Source organism: Cibotium barometz, chromosome 41 (genome assembly GCF_041138505.1).
Source record: "Cibotium barometz isolate CiBa-2024 chromosome 41, ASM4113850v1, whole genome shotgun sequence".
NCBI classification, from domain to species: Eukaryota; Viridiplantae; Streptophyta; class Polypodiopsida; order Cyatheales; family Cibotiaceae; genus Cibotium; species Cibotium barometz.
In genome coordinates this window covers 33286521-33305191 of record NC_141086.1, presented here as the reverse complement: position 1 = coordinate 33305191, position 18671 = coordinate 33286521, and the positions used below count along the sequence as shown (strand labels likewise).

The window sequence follows — 18671 nt, the reverse complement described above, 5'->3', positions numbered from 1 at the left end:
CAGAGATGCCTGGGATTGTTCCTACTTGAGCTCAGGAGACACAGAGAGACCCTCTTGGCAAACAGGAGACCGAGCCATGATTTAACTAGACAGAGGACCCTGACAGATTTCTTCGGCACCGGCACCGGCACCCCAGCCCAGCCCACACACCTCCTGATACCTCCTCCATTGGGCCATCAGGGCACCGACCACGCTCCCAGGGAGTCACCTGATAGAGCAATCATCTTATGTCATGCTCGTCGGCCACACCCACCACAATCCCAACCACGGCATCCTCACCATCGCCAGATCAGAGCCATTATTGCTCGGCATCAGAGGCGCCTACCTCGCTTCTACGACCTCTCCATTCTAGATAGCCCCATGGCAGAGATATTTGATCTAAGGAGAGGGCAACACTTCAACTGATCAGCATACATGGATCTACCTGATATACATTTTCCAATATTTTCCAGTATTTTCTACTCAGTATCATCTCGGAGTCTTACAATTCTGTTCTTACAACTATAAGACAATCAGTTTATTGTACTTTTTAGTCTCATTTAGTTGTTCTCTTTGATGAGACACCAACTTCAGATGTACTCTCAGTTTTGGTCTCATAGGCCATTATGGCCTCTTAGAGACGTTAATATATCATTTCATTTCTCTCTCTCACACACACAAAAATACACAACACAACACAAACCCCTACATGTTGATTCACCCATTGCTCTACTTACAGTTCAGAATGTGAGACTCGTGTAAATTGACATACTTGTCCAACCATTTCAAAGATAACAATGCTTACCTGCATGAAATTCAAATTGCTGTTTTACATCACCAGTTTTTGCATCCCAAATGATGGCTGTTTTGTCAACACTTCCACTTAATAAGCAGTCGCCCTTTTTATTCCATTTCAAAGAAAAGATTGGCCCCTTATGTTTGTTTAAAGTATTCTTCAAATCACCTGGCAAACCAAACAAATCAAATTGATTGCAGTTATCCTGCAGCAGTACATGTGGGTTAAAAGCAACCTAAAGGCACATACACGCATGCACACACAGACTGTGCGAATGTGCACACGCCCATATCTATAAATGAAATATGATCTTGATGCTCAATGCATGGATCACGCTATGAAAACAGCCCCATGGAAACTTTCACACTGCTGCTTTGGGGTCCAGTTCTACCACACACCCTTCAATGCATGCCTTGCCCGTCCCAGGTTGAAATCAACAAAGGTTATAGCAGCATGTTACCTCCCCCTCCCCCTCCCCAAGGGGTTCCCCTTACACAACAGGAAGTCAAAGAAGGTGTGCCGCCTTACCTACTTGGTTTTCTCAACTCTTGCTTCAGGAAAAGTTAAATGCTAGCAAAAAACGTAGGTTGATTGGTGATGTGAAAGATGCTTTTGAAATGCCTGAAATAGAACCTATGGAAGACATGCATTCTTCTGTGGCAACGAAACAGCCCTTCCATATTTAAAAGGGGTAACAAGCTTGGGAGTTACCATCCTTGCTCCATATTCTTGCTTGTCCATCGTATGAGCCAGTAGCAAGCAAGGTCCCTTCACCCTACCAAACAGCCACATCACAAGTTTGAAACCACTAAAAAAATGAACAAGAAACATAAAGCCAATCTCAGATTATCCAAACTCATTTCTCACATTCCAATCCAATGTGGTAACATCTTTGCTTTTTTCATTTGTCTTTCCCTTGAAATGCTTCAACACGAGAGATCTGGAAGCTGCACTCTGTGCTGTGGTTCCTGATGGACCATCAGGAATTGTCCATATCCTTGCTGTTGAATCCCCTGATCTGATCCAAAATATGAAAACATCATGTACATGCATCCTAAAATCAAGAGCAACTACAGGCATTGATTGAACAATCAAAGAGCAACTTCGGTGGGCATCTTCTGCTTATCACTTGGACAAAAAAAGAGAGAGAGAGAGAGAGAGAGAGAGAGAGAGAGATATCCTGGAGGGAGGGGGAGGTAAAGAGACATGTCATAGGTAGTAAGCAATGTACATGAGTTTTTCAGCTTCTATCCTAGTTCATTTGCAGCATATGCGACTATGCTATCTTGAAAAAACCGAAGTGCTGCATAATGCAGCGTACATTTCCTGTTCTGGAATTGTAGGAAAACATGGTGCCCACGAGAGAGTGGAAGGAGAAACAAACATGGAAGCGGAGGAGAGGAGAGAGAGAGAGAGAGAGAGAGAGAGAGAGAGAGAGAGAGAGAGAGATGCAATAGAACTCAAGTGAGAGAGAGATTGCACATGAACACAGCTGAGGCAACTAAGAGCAATAGCTCTCTCATTTCGTTGCCACCATAGCTTTGACTAATTTGGATCTATGGATCGTGGATCTATATCAACACCGGAGATAGTACCCCATACTGCTTCCCGCATGAGAAGAAGCTGTACCTTGGTTTGCCAAGAAGTCAGAAACCCAGTGCCAAAAAACTTTTCAACGGATGGTGCAGACATCATGACGAGAAAGAAGATCCACCGGAGCTCAAAAATACGCCAGAGTATGGCAAGGCACGACGGGCAGCAGGCTGATCAGCAAAGAGGCGACATCAACACCTAGCGCTTCATGTACTTGTTGTGGGCGGGCGGGTGGTGCTGCTAGAAGCCAAAACGCAAACAACAGTCGTTGGTGGCAGCATAAAAAACGCAAGCACTATGATGATGGGGCAGAAAACGCAAGTGGTGTTCAGCCTAGCTGAAGATGGTGATGGTAACCTTCACGTGCAAAAAATGCAGGATGGCGATGGCGATGGCGATGGCGATGGCGATGGCGATGGCGATGGCGATGGCGACCATAGCTCTGATACCATGTAGGAAATCATGGTGCCTAGGAGAAAGTGGAAAGAGAAACAGAGATGGAAGCAGAGATGGAACCTTAAGCCATGGAGATGGATGGACACATAGGAGTAAGAGAGAAAGAAGAAAGAAAGAAAGATTTTATTAACGTCTTCCAAAAGACCAAACTCGGCCTATGAGACAAATCAGTGTACCTCGGTGGGGTATCCTCTATCATCCCAACAAAATGAAAAAGTATTGAACTAAAAAGCTGAATCTGGGTGTGCAATAAGTACAATGAGTGGGGGAGGGGATGGAGCTCTACTACTAGGAGAATGCAAAGCTATATGCATGGAGTATACAATCATGATATGCAACCTAGCTAGCTCCATCCTGTACCATACTGGGGGTATAAAATGGTATACATCAATGAAGGGGGTGTCCACAGCTCCCTGAAGAACATGCCTGGGTCTGCTCTAAAGCGAGCCAGTCGCTCCGCGCCCTCTCTGTGAAACAGAGCTCTGATCTCTATCATCTCTTTCTGATATAGGCGTGGTGTCCGAAAGCCAAGTGTCCTCTGTCTCTTGCGGGCTCTGAGTGTCTCTGCTCTCTGGAGAGTAATTCCCTGCTCTGTAGGGGCTGGGAGTGGGGTGGATCTCTGAAAAAATGTAGTAATCTCTAACTGTCGTCCCCCCTCTGGAGCTGTCTGAGCCTGTAATGATGTCTCTCTGTGACGCTGTATGCCTAGAATGAATCTCCCCAGTATGCGTTGGTCTGCTGCCTCAAAGATCTAGCGTAGGGAATGTGGCTCTCTGAATAAAATGGGATATCTCTCTCTGATGGCTGTATATGCTCTGCATCTGCATACATAATGCTCCTCACTCTCCACCTCCTCTCTGCACAATCTCAGGGGATCCGTGCTGCTCTGCCAGTCTCAATCTCCAATCGATGTGATGAGACTCTAAGCTGACCAATAGCTACTCGGGAGCCGTGTGGTAAAAAGGCCTCCATGTATCTAGGCCTCTCTATAAATCCATCATCAGTGATACTCATGAAGTGATCTCTGTAGTATAGCATCTTCGGTGGAAGAGGCTGTGTAGGCAATATCCATGTCTCTCGTGTATAGAGCTGCCATAGGTCTTGTCTCAATACTCTGTTCCTCTCACTATGAGAGAGATGGATATGTGGTGCATGGAATGGTGGTAGATGATCCATGTCTAGGCCATGCTATGAGAACCAATGTGTGACCTGTGCATACCATGATCCTCTGTCTCTTGCCTCAGCCAGCTGTCTAGATGCCTCAAAAGCTCTGTATGACAATCTGTCTTGTGGCATCTCTTTGAATCTGTCTAGCACGCATATAGTCTGGAATATGGCCTCTAACATCAGAGGAGGCGCAGCAAACTCTGCTCGGATAATGTCATGAGGTACTGACGGTTTCCTGCGTATCATGCGTGCCATCATGAGGGCCTGTGGTCTCTCTAACTGTGTCCACCAATGGGTAGCAAGGCCTGGCGCCCATACCGCTACTCCATACATCAGTGCCGGTGTGACTAATGTGTTCAATCTAGCTCTGTCTGCTGAACCCATGGTGAAGCGCATGGCTGCTGCAGAGAAGGTAATCCCTAGGTACACGTATGATGTCACCACCTCCACCTGGCGTCCTGCAAGAGTGAATGTCAGCTGACTCTTGCCTTGTCTTGATGTATGAAAGACCATAACCTTGGTTTTCCCAAGGTTCACAGTAAGACCCCTCTGTGTGCAGAAATCATCAAGTGCATGTAGATGCTGTTGTAGACCTCCTGGAGACTCAGACACTAATACAATATCATCAGCATAAAGCATAATATGTACTGAGGTACCTGCTAGATCAACTCCATCTCCACCTACCCGTGTAATGAAGTCAGCCACCTCATCAATGTATAACCCAAATAGCGTGGGGGAAAGTGGGCATCCTTGCTTCACACCAATGGTGCTACCAATAGTCTCGGACATACCTCCTGGGCATCTGACTCGCCCAAAAACCTGCTCATATAATGCATAGATGCCCCATGTCATATCTGCTGGTATGCCAAGAGACTGTAGGCGTTGAAAGAGCCTCTCTCGTGGTACTGTGTCAAATGCCTTGCGGAAATCCACAAAGCAGCAATAGAGCTTTCTCTTCCTCACTCTGGCCTGATCAATCATACATCTCAAAGTGAATACATGGTCAGTGGTAGAGAAGGCTCTCCTGAAGCCTGCCTGCCTTGATGAGCGTAAACCTGCTCGCTCAGCATATAAGCTAAGCTCTTGCTCCCCTGCACCATAGAGTTTGGCCAACATGTGGCCAACCATAACCGTCCTGTAGTTGCTCGGATCGAGCATATTGCAACCGGCCTTTAGAAATCTGACGAGCGGTGAAACAAACACTCGCACATAAAACACTTCAACGCCATTGAGGACCTAGAAAAAGAAAACAAACAGGGGGAGCTAGAATGCTCCTGCAAACAGTACACGGACACCGATAGGCCCCAAAACGCAGTGGCGCCCCTTGAGGTATTTCTTTAATTGATTATAAGAGCTTTGATTACAATAAGGCTGGAAACTCAGCCCTCACACTCACAGTAGAACCCCTGAAGCCTGCAAAGAACCTGCATCATGGCTTCTTGTCCACTCGGCATCCACAAACAAATCCAACCATTGTTCACATCGAAAGACTCTCTCACATTGAGTCTGCATACAGAAGCTTTCTCCTATGATCAGGACTGCCACAACCATCCATAGCCTCTCACACTATGAACAGCATCACACCCTGACACATCCAGTGCTTCTGCATCACAACACAGACTCCCAAACTGTCTCTCAGAAGAGAACTCGTATCACAGCACAGCATACCATACAGTCAACACACCTGTACCAACCCTCTCTACCTTTCAAGGGTACTATCCATCTCTGTCATGGATTCCCTGTCCCCTGCCCAATCGATAGCAAGGCTGTACCAAACATGTGTCCATTCCTGTACCTTCTGCCTGCATGTGACCTATCTCCTGGAGAAACCCAAATACATGTTTCCTCGAGAAACCTACGACCTGTTTCCACATGAAACCCTTAGGCCTGTTCCCCTTTGAAACTTCTGTCCTGTTTCCATACAGAACCATTCATGGCACCATTCAACAACACTGCCAACAACGGCATACATCTAGTTACCTGTTCCCTCATGAAACATCTGGAAACGTAGTGATGCCCATAACTATAGGTCCCTTTGTTCCTTTCTAGTAGGAAGAAAACAATCTACTCCATGAGCACGCAGCCATGCGAGCTTGCATCACTCCCATGCCAAGAAACACATTCAAGTGACCTGTACTTGCAGCCAATAACCCAAGTACATAGCTGAATTTGCAACCAAACAAAAACAGCCCATAAACAATGTGACCTGGCACTGCAAAGATCGAGAAATAACATCATAGTCCAGAGGAAGCTTGGTGACGATAAGAGCAGCTAGCTGAGAAGAGGACAAAGCAGCACCCATAGCCAGTAACTCGTCATGGATAACCTTGGCCTTCATGAGAAAAGACTGCATTGAATTGCCTTCGGGAAATAACAAACCGTAGAGTTGCCTCGTGCAAGGTAACTGCCCTCATCGATGAATCTCGTGCAAAGAGATCCTCCAACTTTGACCATACCTGATTAGCACTGGAGAGAGTTTGCACTGCCAGTGAGACCTCCTCGGTGATGGTCCGCACAAGCATAGAATGCGCCTTCGAGTCTTGATTCTCCTAGTCTTGTAATTCCACAGCAAATTCATCCTCCTGATCCAGAGTCCACTGCCTAGAGTTTTGAGGATGCTCGGGCTTCCTTTCAGTGCCCTGAACAATGTCCCACAAACCCTTGTGGATGAACTAGATCCGCATCTGAAGCTTCCAATGAGCGTAGTTGGGTCCTTTCAACTTGTCATCTTTGTTCGTAGAGGGGGAGCCATATCCACAGCAGCAAAGCAAATCTCAGCTCTCAAACACTTCTTTCAAGTGCTTTCCAACGAAGTGAGGCACTAGAAACAATCAGCCGCCTCTCAAACCGTAGAGAGAAAGAGGCAGGACAGCAACAAAACAGTCCAGCCGTACAAATCTGCACTGGCTCTCCTGTGCGCAGCCAACAACCAGCAGCCAACATGAGCAGTCGACTTGTACCTCTCTTCGACGCATGAGAACCAGCACGCCTCCCAAAAAGCTAGAGAGGGGGAGAAGAGAGTCGTGGGCCTCCAAAAGTGGAGTAGCCTCTATATTTTACTTAGGGGCCTCCCAAGGTTTTAAAACCTTTAATAACTTTAATTTTTTTGTCCACCAAAGGTCATAAAACCTTTTTAAATTAAAGTATCTTTACCCCCTTCACAGTTGGGGTTGTCCACACATGGGCTTACTTTTTGACTCCAACCTGATGCCATTCACACTGTCCACCATGTCCCCGTGCACACCTGCATACTGTCCAGAGAAAAACACAGGGTCGTGACATACCCCCCTCTTGAAAAATAGCAAGCGTCCTCGATTGCACTCAATGGCACAGTAAGGCATCTTATGAGCAAAGACTCCCCATATGACAAAAACAATGGTCCTCCAATGCATCTGGTTGATAAAATAATAGGGCCATTCTGTCACACCAAAGTGACAAACACCTCTTGCTTGTTCCTTCAGAACCTACAGCAAAAGTCTAAAATCAAATGGAAACACGTTAACTGTGTTAGCCAAAAACAAAACCATGCATCATTCTACATATGACAAACATATGCATGACACATATATGCATTCGCAAACAATATGCTCCTCAAAATGCTCTACCTACTCCAAAGTAACAGTCTATGGGCTGCTCGCAAGCCTTACGCCCATGGGCATCCCGCATGACCCATGACTGATGGTACAACATGAGCATATGAAAGCACTCAATGCATTCAAACACTACATCCACGAAGTACTTCCCACATATGTCTCATGGCCATCCCCGCAGGAGTCACACCCAGTGGTGCATCCATGACATAATAAAGCACTTGATGTATCATACCAACATACATGCAGCACATGACACAATGCAAAGTATTTCCCAATGTATTCTCAGTGGTACCAGGATCCAATGGCACCAGAATACAAAAATACCTCTACCGCAAAAAGTGTATGCATACATGCACAAATAGAGTTCAATCCATATATGAACCAAACCAACTCTAGGACTGCTCGCAAGACTTATGTCCTCCATAGAGTTATCCATAGTTGCAGTTATAGTTCAAGGTGCGCGCGACTGTGAACCATACTCAACCATCATCTCATGTGTCTAGAACACAAGATCATAGAAGTTCCATAAGCAGATGTACTGTCAGCCTCAGTACCTTCGGGTGAATACAAAGATGTCACCAAGCGACTCCTAGATAACAAATGAGCCTGTCTGTAACAAGGGAGCGGAGGTGCTACCTCCCTCTTGAGCATCAGGCAATGCTCCAGACCTATGCTCTGCTGAACCTGAACGAGCCGTAACAAGAGTCGACTCCAACTCAAAGGCATCAAGATAAAGCTGCAAATCCTGAGGTGAATCTGCTAAGTCACCCTCCTCCATCCACTTCGCATCCATCAGTGAACCTCCTCCATCCACTTCGCATCCATCAGTGAATAGCTCTTGAACTTCACAAGATAGCGACGGGAAACTTTACCCTGTACCTTTCTTTCCTTATGTGCCAGTATCTGCTCGGGAATAAGAACCTAGTCAAGTTCATCCGCTTCCGTCTGAGCCTCATCTGATACATCCTCAGGCACCCAAAACCTGCTTGCACTCCACCCAAGTGGTAAGCACAAGTCCGCGATGAAGCATAGTAGATCACCACTGCTAAACATAGAAAGAAATTGTCTTCCGAACCCATGAAGCCTCTATGAAGATACGACCGGTGACAAACTGTCGAATGTTTTGCACCATAACACTTCAACTCCTTCTTGTTCTTGGCCGACTACTTCTTGTCCTTGGTGTCTTTTCTCCTGAGCTTCATCTTCAGCTCTTCCTCTTCACCTCATATAGGCAAAGACAAACAACCCTGCACTGTCTCTTGCACTTCCTTTTCACTTTCCTCATGTTGAAGCTTTTGATGTGACAACCATGGGCTCGCCTCCTTCAGAAAATCAACAATGTGTCCCGACCAAAACAACCCTGGGCTCGCCCACTTGAAAAAGTCGACGATGTCCCGGCAACGGAACCTTGCAACCGGCCTTCAGAAATCTGATGGGCGGTGAAACAAACACTCGCACATAAAACACTTCAACGCCATCGAGGACCTAGAAAAAGAAAACAAACAGGGGGAGCTAGAATGCTCCTGCAAACAGTACACGGACACCGATAGGCCCCAAAACGCAGTGGCGCCCCTTGAGGTATTTCTTTAATTGATTATAAGAGCTTTGATTACAATAAGGCTGGAAACTCAGCCCTCACACTCACAGTAGAACCCCTGAAGCCTGCAAAGAACCTGCATCATGGCTTCTTGTCCACTCGGCATCCACAAACAAATCCAGCCATTGTTCACATCGAACGACTCTCTCACATTGAGTCTGCATACAGAAGTTTTCTCCTATGATCAGGACTGCCACAACCATCCATAGCCTCTCACACTATGAACAGCATCACACCCTCACACATCCAGTGCTTCTGCATCACAACACAGACTCCCAAACTGTCTCTCAAAAGAGAACTCGTATCACAGCACAGCATACCATACAGTCGACACACCTGTACCAACCCTCTCTACCTTTCAAGGGTACTATCCATCTCTGTCATGGATTCCCTGTCCCCTGCCCAATCGGTAGCAAGGCTGTACCAAACATGTGTCCATTCCTGTACCTTCTGCCTCCATGTGACCTATCTCCTGGAGAAACCCAAATACATGTTTCCTCGAGAAACCTACGACCTGTTTCCACATGAAACCCTTAGGCCTGTTCCCCTTTGAAACTTCTGTCCTGCTTCCATACAGAACCATTCATGGCACCATTCAACAACACTGCCAACAACGGCATACATCTAGTTACCTGTTCCCTCATGAAACATCTGGAAACGTAGTGATGCCCATAACTGTAGGTCCCTTTGTTCCTTTCTAGCAGGAAGAAAACAATCTACTCCATGAGCACGCAGCCATGCGAGCTTGTATCACTCCCATGCCAAGAAACACATTCAAGTGACATGTACTTGCAGCCAATAACCCAAGTACATAGCTGAATTTGCAACCAAACAAAAACAGCCCATAAACAGTCCCGAACCCAAAGCAAAGAGAAGCTGAAAGTTTCATCAGTTGAACGCCATCGACATGATGTCTATGTTCATGAAAAACCAGCCCTTGTCCACCTTTATGTCCAGAGAAATCAGCCCCTTGTCTTCTGCAAAAAACACGGCGTCCTCCAAAATACACACACCTGGCTGCCTGTGTGTCTAGAGAAACCAACCTGTAAATCGCAGCCTGACTCTTGTGCAAAAGAGCATGAGTTTCACCCTCTGCGCCTGCAGTCCAGCCCACCTTCTGTTCTGCAACCCAACAGTCGCCAGATGAGGACACGTGTGCTACCAATCCAGCCCACCTCCTGTACTGAAGTCGTACACCTGTACCTGCAGTCGTACAGCTGTACCTACAGTCGTACAGCTGCCTATGCCGCCTGAATCTGCAACTGCAGCCGCCTGACCTGCGCCGCCTGTACCTGCAGCAGTCTGACCTGCGCAGCCTATACCTGCAGCAGCCGTACACTGCACCTGTAGCATCCGTACGCTGTACCTGCAGCAGCCATACAGATCTGCACTAGCTCTCCTGTGCGCAGCCAACAACCAGCAGCCAACATGAGCAGTCGACTTGTACCTCTCTTCCACGCATGAGAACCAACACGCCTCCCAAAAAGCTAGAGAGGGGGAGAAGAGAGTCGTGGGCCTCCAAAAGTGGAGTAGCCTCTATATTTTACTTAGGGGCCTCCCAAGGTTTTAAAACCTTTAATAACTTTAATTTTTTTGTCCACCAAAGGTTATTAAACCTTTTTAAATTAAAGTATCTTTGCCCCCTTCACACTTGGGATTGTCCACACATGGGCTTACTTTTTGACTCCAACCTGATGCCATTCACACTGTCCACCATGTCCCCGTGCACACCTGCGTACTGTCCAGAGAAAAACACAGGGTCGTGACACATATCCCCTGTTTTGTGGATCGGCACAATGGTGTGCATCGTCCACTCCGCAGGCAAACCATGTCCTAGTGCCCTGTTAAACAGGTGTGCAAGAAAAGGAGCCAAAGAATCTACTGCATATATGAGATGCTCACCCTGTAGGCCCATATGGTCGGTGGCCCGTCCATGCTGTAGGCGGCGGATAGCTTTCTTTACCATCGAGTGGGTAAAGAAGCTAGTTGTGGTAGGTCGAGGCTCCTGTTGGCTGAGGTATACGTGGCTGCTGTGGGGCGTGGTATAGGCCCTCTGCATATGTGTGCCATGTCTGTGGGTCTACAATGGGTGTCGGTATCCGGGGCTCTCTGAAGTGCCGCCATGAGATAGGGCTATCTCTACTCATGAAGAAATGGAAGATCTCTAGCTCCTGTATCTCTGCAAAGGCCCGCCTTTTGCAGCGAGTAAGTCTCCTCATCTCTCTCCTCGACTCCTGCTCTGTGATGGCCCCCAAAACTCTCTGTATGCGGAGCCGTGAGTATAGGGCTCTGCACTCGTCATCATACCATCTGTTCTGGGGCACAGTCCCAGACCTCGCAGGCTCTCCTGAGTGGACACGATGTGGGAAGCTCTGTAATGCAGCCGTGTGTAGAAGTGATGCCAACTAGGCTGTAATGGTATCCATAGGTGCCAGGGGATCCATGAGTAGGAGCCCATCCTCTACTCTGCCAATGTATATGTCTGCCATGTCATGTGTGAAGTAGATGGTAGTGTGTGGCATCGGTATGTGGGGGGCTAGTGATACTGGTGATCCGGCTAGTGAAAATGCCAAGTATGTATGATCTGCCCCAATAGAACAAGGTGGGATGGAGAATGAGGTGACAAGCTGTGATGCCTCCAAAGACCCCATAATGTAGTCTACCACCGTGCCTCCGGTCCGTGTATGACCCCCATGTGGGAATTATGTCAGCCCTCCTGATCCCGGCCACTATAGCATCCCGTTATAAATAACGAGACGATGCCTGGCTCCCAACTCTAGTAAGTGGTCCCCATAATGTCCTCTGTCTGGTCCAGTGTCCTCTGATGCCCAACTAACCCCTATCTCCTCTGGATCCACAGGGTGGAGGATCTCCATGTCATCATAGTCATACACCTCACACTGTCTGCTCTGTGTGTGGTGTGTGACATTGAAGTCACCCGTAAGAAATACTTCCCCTAGTGTAGAATAATGCATAATTTCCTCTAAGAGACAAGTGTATGGCGAGGCTCTTGTCTCCTCCTCCTGTGGCCTGTCCTCTATAATGACATAGGAGGATCCTGATGGAGGAAAGTAACATAGGGCTATGTATATAACCCTGTCCTGTGAGAGCTGTAAGCTGATCCACATGTATCTGGCCTCTGGATCCTGTGCTACTACTCTCAGTCTCCCCTGTAGCTCCCGTCTGAATAGAACTGCTACTCCCCCCTACCCTCTCGAGGTACCCTGGCGTGTGGTCCTCCTGTATGCTGACTCCCACTGGAATCCCTCTACTCGAGGTAGCCCTCTCTCTGGGCTCTGATGTGTCTCTGTCAGAAGTATGATGTCTCTCCTCACCATAACATGCTCCAGTCGTCGAGGCTGCACCCATAGTCAACCATAGTGCCATACTGCCATGTGTATCTCTGTCAGTGGCCTGGTCTGTGTCCCATAGGCCCCAAACCGCTAATCCATGGGCCGGCCATCAATGATGACCCAACCATCTCCATATAAGGCCTTCTTGCCTTCTCTCCTCGCGTGTAAGACTCGTGGCATGCAAGCTCTCCTATGCTCCAGCTGCATCCTCGTGAGATCATCATCCAAGAAAATAGGAGCTCCCTCTAAGCCTCGTAGTATGACCCTCTTCCTCATGAAGGTGACCCTCTCCGTCTCTCCTGCAAACTGCAGTATGAGGCTCGCTTGCGTGTTGAGTCTTTCCCGGCTCTCCATGCTTTGGTGAAGGAGAGAGGGTCCTCTTCCCTGTAGCCTAGCTTCATGCATAGAAGCTGTCCATCTTTCTCGGGAGTGGAGTTGGGTGTCTCGCCTCATCTTCTCCTCCTCAATGGTGGTGTGAATGATTTGATGTTCTTCCCTTTGAGTCTCCTCCCTCACTTCTTTACGGATGTTCTTCTTCACCACCTCAACCCATCCTGACTACTTGGCTTCGAGTTTTCCCTCCATGTCCTTTGTGATCTCCTTGGAGATCTCTTCTTTGATGGCCGTGAGAGTGTTGTCATTGATCTCCCCTTCTTCCTTCTCGGTGTTCTTGTCGGCTACCAGTTCCACTTTCAATGCACTCACCTCCTCCTTGAGTGCTATGTTCTCTTGTTCAAGGTCCGTGACCCGTGCTTCGAGGGCCATGATGTGCCGGTGTAGTTTGTTCTCCACCTCATTGAGGTTGGAATCGAATGTCTTCTTGTTCTCCTTGATTAGTGCCTTCATTGCCGTCTCCAGGGCCTCGAGTTTCTCTTGGAGACTCGGGGCCATTCCTCGAGATTACTCTGCAGCCCTTCCCACAGGCAGGGAGGGAGAGAGAGAGAGAGAGAGAGAGAGAGAGAGATGCAATAGAACTCAAATGAGAGAGAGATGCAAATGAACACAATGATTGTAATATGAATGATAATACTCACACCATGTACGATGTATTTATAGGCACTAAGGCCTTTATCTTTTGACCTAACCCTTAATAAGGGGCATTCACACCTAGGGGTGTTCACACCAAAACAACCTAGGTACAGCCCACACCACCCAGGCTCAGATAATTCCAACACGAATGGAATGACAACGGACAGAATGACCGAATTGTCTAACGGGGAACTGCTGACCACGAATGGACGGAATGACGCATGGAATGTCATAGCCGAAAATCTGCAGACGGAAGTTGGCAGAATCTCTCTCTGTGGACGGAAATCTGCATTCGGAAGGTGACGCACGGGAATCTGATGTGCACAGAATTATAGACGAAAATTATGGCGGGCATGCACAGTAGAAGTTAAGCTCTTCCCTACCCCTAGACAATTGCTCTGATACCAATTGTTGGTGTTTCCCCAGGTGAGAGATATATACAGCTCACGAGATGAACACCTGCAGAATGGAAGATGGCATACAGAAAAGCACATACAGAGATGGTTGACCAGAGAAGCCTCATGTATATCTTTAACCCTTTTATTGCTAACACATGTACCACTACCAAATGTGCATATCTCAAGGAAAAGTAAAGAAAAAAAGACTTCCTTGATATAAATAGAACCCCTCTCAACACATCGTCAACTAGTCTTTTGGAGCAGCCAGCCAAGAAAGACAAGATCAAATTTGCAGCACACAAAAAAGCCCAAATAGAATTAGGTCCTAGGACTTCATATACTAGGAGATTTCAGCAGTTGGAGAGAACTTCATAAGGTTTTCTTGCTTTGTACACAGCCCTGTTCTTTAGTTTTGTGCTTTGGTAGTAGTTAATTCACTCGCAACCTGGCTGTGCCACCACTATTAGAGACACCGTTCTAATCATATGAAGCATAAAGTTTACCTACCTAAGTTAGGTACACCAACAAAAGCCCTTCCAGAAAATAACAAGCAAGAATAATATATGGAAAACTTACCCAGAAGCCAAAAGAGACCCTGCTGGACTCCAAGCACAAATAAACACCTGCCATTCGTGAAAGCAACTCATTGGAATCCAGAGTCATTATTTAACCACATATATTAGAGACCCTTTCTCAGATAACCAGCCCTTCATCATCACATAAAAAGAAGATGTCATATATAAAGAAAAAGCAAAAGAAAGAAGACTAGCTGGTGATCAAACCTCTGATGTATGGCCTTCAAGTATCGTTACATCAGTATGTGGAATCTCTGTAAATTGAAACGATGTAGCTGTCATGACGTCCATTGTTTCAGGTCCTGAACCTACACCACACAAAGAAGTGATACATAAGTGTAGCAAAAAAACTGAGATGCCAAAATCCTCCCTTTAAAAATCTGCACTTCTAGAAAAACACAATAATATAAGCCTTCTATGTGAAGATCTGTGTGCACTGCAAAGAAACCCGTGATGCTTAATGTCAAAATGTTACCACACTGCCATTCTCTTGAGGTAAGAAAGAAAGGTATGGTTGATAATGAGGCTGATTTCAAGGTCTTTTGAATATGAATCAGGTGCACTAGGACAAAATATCCAGGTGTTTAGATTCTCTAAAAGGGGCGTGCATTGAGAAAGAGAGAGGGGGCATGAGTGGGGGAAGAGAGAGAGAGAGAGAGAGAGAGAGAGAGAGAGAGAGAGAAAACAAAAATAATCATCCACTTCAGAAGACCCAAAGGGTCAATGAGACCAAAAAAGGTGTTACATATGATCCTTGAATAGACAGGATGTCAAGACAATACAAACTGCAAAAATAGGGAAAAAAATGGGGGGCAACATACAACATAGACCCTGTGTATACAATGGAGTAAAGAAAGAAGGGGAAGAAAGCAAAAGAAGAAAATGGAGAGAGAGAGAGAGAGGGGGGGGGGGGAAAGACAAGGAACACACGAGAAGAAAGTAAAGAAGTCCACAGAAATATCTTTGATGTTTCTGTTTTCTTTTTATTTATGCTAGGAGAATACATTCCTTGGGTCTTCCAAAGCCATGTTTTGTTCAACCAGATGTAGGTGGATTAAACACTTTACCCTCCTTTTCCTCGCCTTTGACTTTGGCTTTCTCTTCCCGCTCGCGCTCCTTTTCCTTCTCAAGGCGCTCCCTCTCTCTCTCCTTCTCTCTCTCTTTCTCCTTCTCCCGCTCACGCTCTCTCTCTCTTTCAAACTTCTCGCGCTCTTTCTCTCTCTCTAATCTCTCCCTCTCTAGCCGCTCCCTCTCTAGCCGCTCCCTTTCTAGTCGTTCCCTCTCTTGTCGCTCTCTCTCCTGTCGTTCCCTCTCTTTTTCCCTTTCCCGCTCCCGCTCGCGCTCCTTCTCCTTCTCCTTCTCCTTTTCCTTCTCCTTCTCCTTCTCCCTTTCTTTCTCCATCTCCTTCAGCACTTCTTTCTCTTTCTCCTTCTCCTTCTCTTTTTTCTCTTTCACAATCTGCCGTAGCTCGCCCACATCCTTGGTGAGTAGATCCACTGGTTGAAGGAGAGAGAAGTCTCCTTCAACATCCATACCATCCTGTACAGAAAGCAAGCTGCTGTGAGCAACTCAAAGGCAGAAATCAACATGAATATAAAATGCATCAGAAGAAGAGGCGATTGCATTTTCTAGGATTATGAAGAAATAAAAAATATTACATCGGTCAAGTTTGCCTCTAATTCAAGATACTGGAGGCCTTTCTGAACAAATGACACTAGAGCACCAGGCGGAACTTGATTGCCATCAATTGGGACTTTGTTGAGACCCGCTTCAAAGCCTAATGTGAAGGCCGAATGAAGGAACCCTGCAATGACCCATTAGACAAAACCTATAAGAGCAGCATAATATAATCAACACTTGCATGTACAGGTGCAGACACATTATTCGACCAACTTTTTAAGAGTCCTAAAATGAGCAGGCTTTGAATTAGATAAATCAAGGGCCATAAAAGAAATCACACACAAAACTGCCCAAGCCATCGATAAGGGTAACACCTATCTGTCTAAATTGCAAGTAATTAACGAAGATAAAAAGTAGCAAAAGATCCCCCCAAAAAAATCACATGCACATAAAGATACCTAACTGCTACTATTCTGTATTTCTTCTGTGTGCAAAGCTCTATGTACATGTCTTCCAAAAATATGGCTTAAGGCTGAGTGAACTGAAAATATAAATAAAAACCTAACTTCCCTGACAACCCAAGTCACACCCAGAACCTCTGTCCGCGAGTGAATTGCTGACTGCATCAGCTTAAAATGTGCTGCTGTTCTTCTGGTGTAGCAATCTGCCCTTCTGGCTGCTGCAATAGTAAGAGAAGGTAAGCTAAGTTGAGAGGTAGAGCTCCAATAGCAAGATTGAAGAATGAGGGGTTTAAAGATTGTTTGAGTGACTCCATCGTAGAGAGCTGGACACACACACACGCCCAATAGCAGCCTGCTGATTCCCGTCTCCCAAGTTGCACCCCTCGCTTTCCCCACACCCCTCCTGCCTACACACACTTCGTACCACCCCACCCTCCCTCCCCCCTGGCCTGTGTGCACCCCCACTTTCTCCTGTGCACCTCTTCCTCCCCCAACCCATCCAACAGGCCTATGTGCATTCCTCTCCTGCAAACCCCCTTTCATTCAGCCGATCATCCACTCCCTCCCTGTGCAGCACAGCAGCTATCGCACCCTGCTCATTTTCCACCCTCCCTCCTACATTGCTTCTAAGTTTCTCGTCAGTCTTCTTTTGGCTCTTAAGAGTAAGTAGCCCTTGTCCCTCCCCCACCCTTCCCCCCCTCCTCTTCACACTTCGAAGGACTCCATGGCAGCCAACTCCACCCTCCCCAACCAAGGTCGTCCGTTTTCACAGGTGCTCCTAGTTCCCTCAATTGCCTCTCTCGAGGCTACCCACTCTTATCAACAGGTTCGCTGGTAGCAAACCCACCTGTGCCAAATCCTATGTCTCCTGCAAGTTGCACTAGTCAGCCAGAAACACCAGATCTTCAACATCCAGTTCCTCAACAACAGATACATTCGAATTGAGTTCTCCAGCTGAGCCCCACTGTAGTATGCATAATGCAACGTACATGCCAAATGGCACAATTCTGACCTGCTAGTTTGTCACCACATGACCCCCTAATCATACTTCACAAGATGTGAGTACATTGTCAGCCTCCATGGCTGTATTTTTTGAGGCATAATGAATAAGCTAGTGTGACTAGTGAGACTCATTGACTATGAGCGTCCAGTGTGACTAGAACTTGCTAGTGTGACTACAATCCTCATTTCCATTGTGACTGTAATCAACTAGTGAGACTAGCGCTCTTTTACCCCGTTGCTAATGTGACTGGGATTGTGTGCAGCCAGTGTGACTCGTAACTTGTGTCCTGTGTGACAGGACAACCCTAGAATACCCTAGTGTGACTAGAACCCAATGGACAGATACAAGCTAACTGAACGGGAGATTTCCATTGTATTTGTGCATTTGCATTACTCCAAGATGCATAACTATTGAGTGGCTTGTAGATGGATAGCTTGTCTTCATGCGTTGTGTTTGCTGCTGTGACCAAGTCTAGCAATGGCAGGGATGCCCGTCTGCGAAGAAATTATATAAATGTGTTCAAACACACTCATAAAGTGTGAACTAGTTACAAGTTGGGCAGCACCGGGCACTTTTTGAACTGTGGGCACCCAGGCCCTTTTTTTTAGATGGGCGCCCTCTTTTAACCTATGTGAAGAGCCCTATCCCCTTTTTGACAAGTGTGGGCCCAAGGTTGCATGTGGCTACACTTATGACTCTCTCTTTCTTCCCCTCGAGAGCTAGGCGCCATCTTGAAGGACTCCCTCTCTCTCTACTGTATCACTTATGTTGTTTCTCTCTGCTGTAGGCTAGTTCTGTTGCTATACAACCAAACCCTAAATTATAAAAGACCAGCTGCACAGTGTACTACCACCTCCAAAACTGTACGACCAGGTGTGTAAGCACTGTAGCTGCTGTTTGGACATCATCTCCTGCTGTTTTCAGTTCAGCACCTGTGCAGCCAGAAAAGCCCTAACTTTCAGTCTGCAGCCTGTGTGATCAGAACACCCTAACCCTAATCTACTGTGGTTGGACCCATTGAGTGCAGTTTCACTTTCTTTCACAGCTTTGT

General features: G+C 46.7%; 1 protein-coding gene across 1 annotated transcript in view; it reads right to left on the bottom strand.

Annotated features, from left to right (window-relative positions):
• HOS15 (WD-40 repeat family protein) overlaps nucleotides 1-18671 on the bottom strand; it is a 68031-nt gene that overhangs the window by 10321 nt on the left and 39039 nt on the right. The window contains exons 4-10 of the mRNA XM_086780222.1: nucleotides 16195-16340; nucleotides 15604-16075; nucleotides 14744-14844; nucleotides 14538-14584; nucleotides 1643-1793; nucleotides 1487-1550; nucleotides 785-943 (exon numbers count right to left, since the gene is read on the bottom strand). Of these exons, the coding sequence (XP_086636348.1) occupies nucleotides 785-943; nucleotides 1487-1550; nucleotides 1643-1793; nucleotides 14538-14584; nucleotides 14744-14844; nucleotides 15604-16075; nucleotides 16195-16340 (1140 nt within the window). The remainder of the gene's footprint in view (nucleotides 1-784; nucleotides 944-1486; nucleotides 1551-1642; nucleotides 1794-14537; nucleotides 14585-14743; nucleotides 14845-15603; nucleotides 16076-16194; nucleotides 16341-18671) is intronic.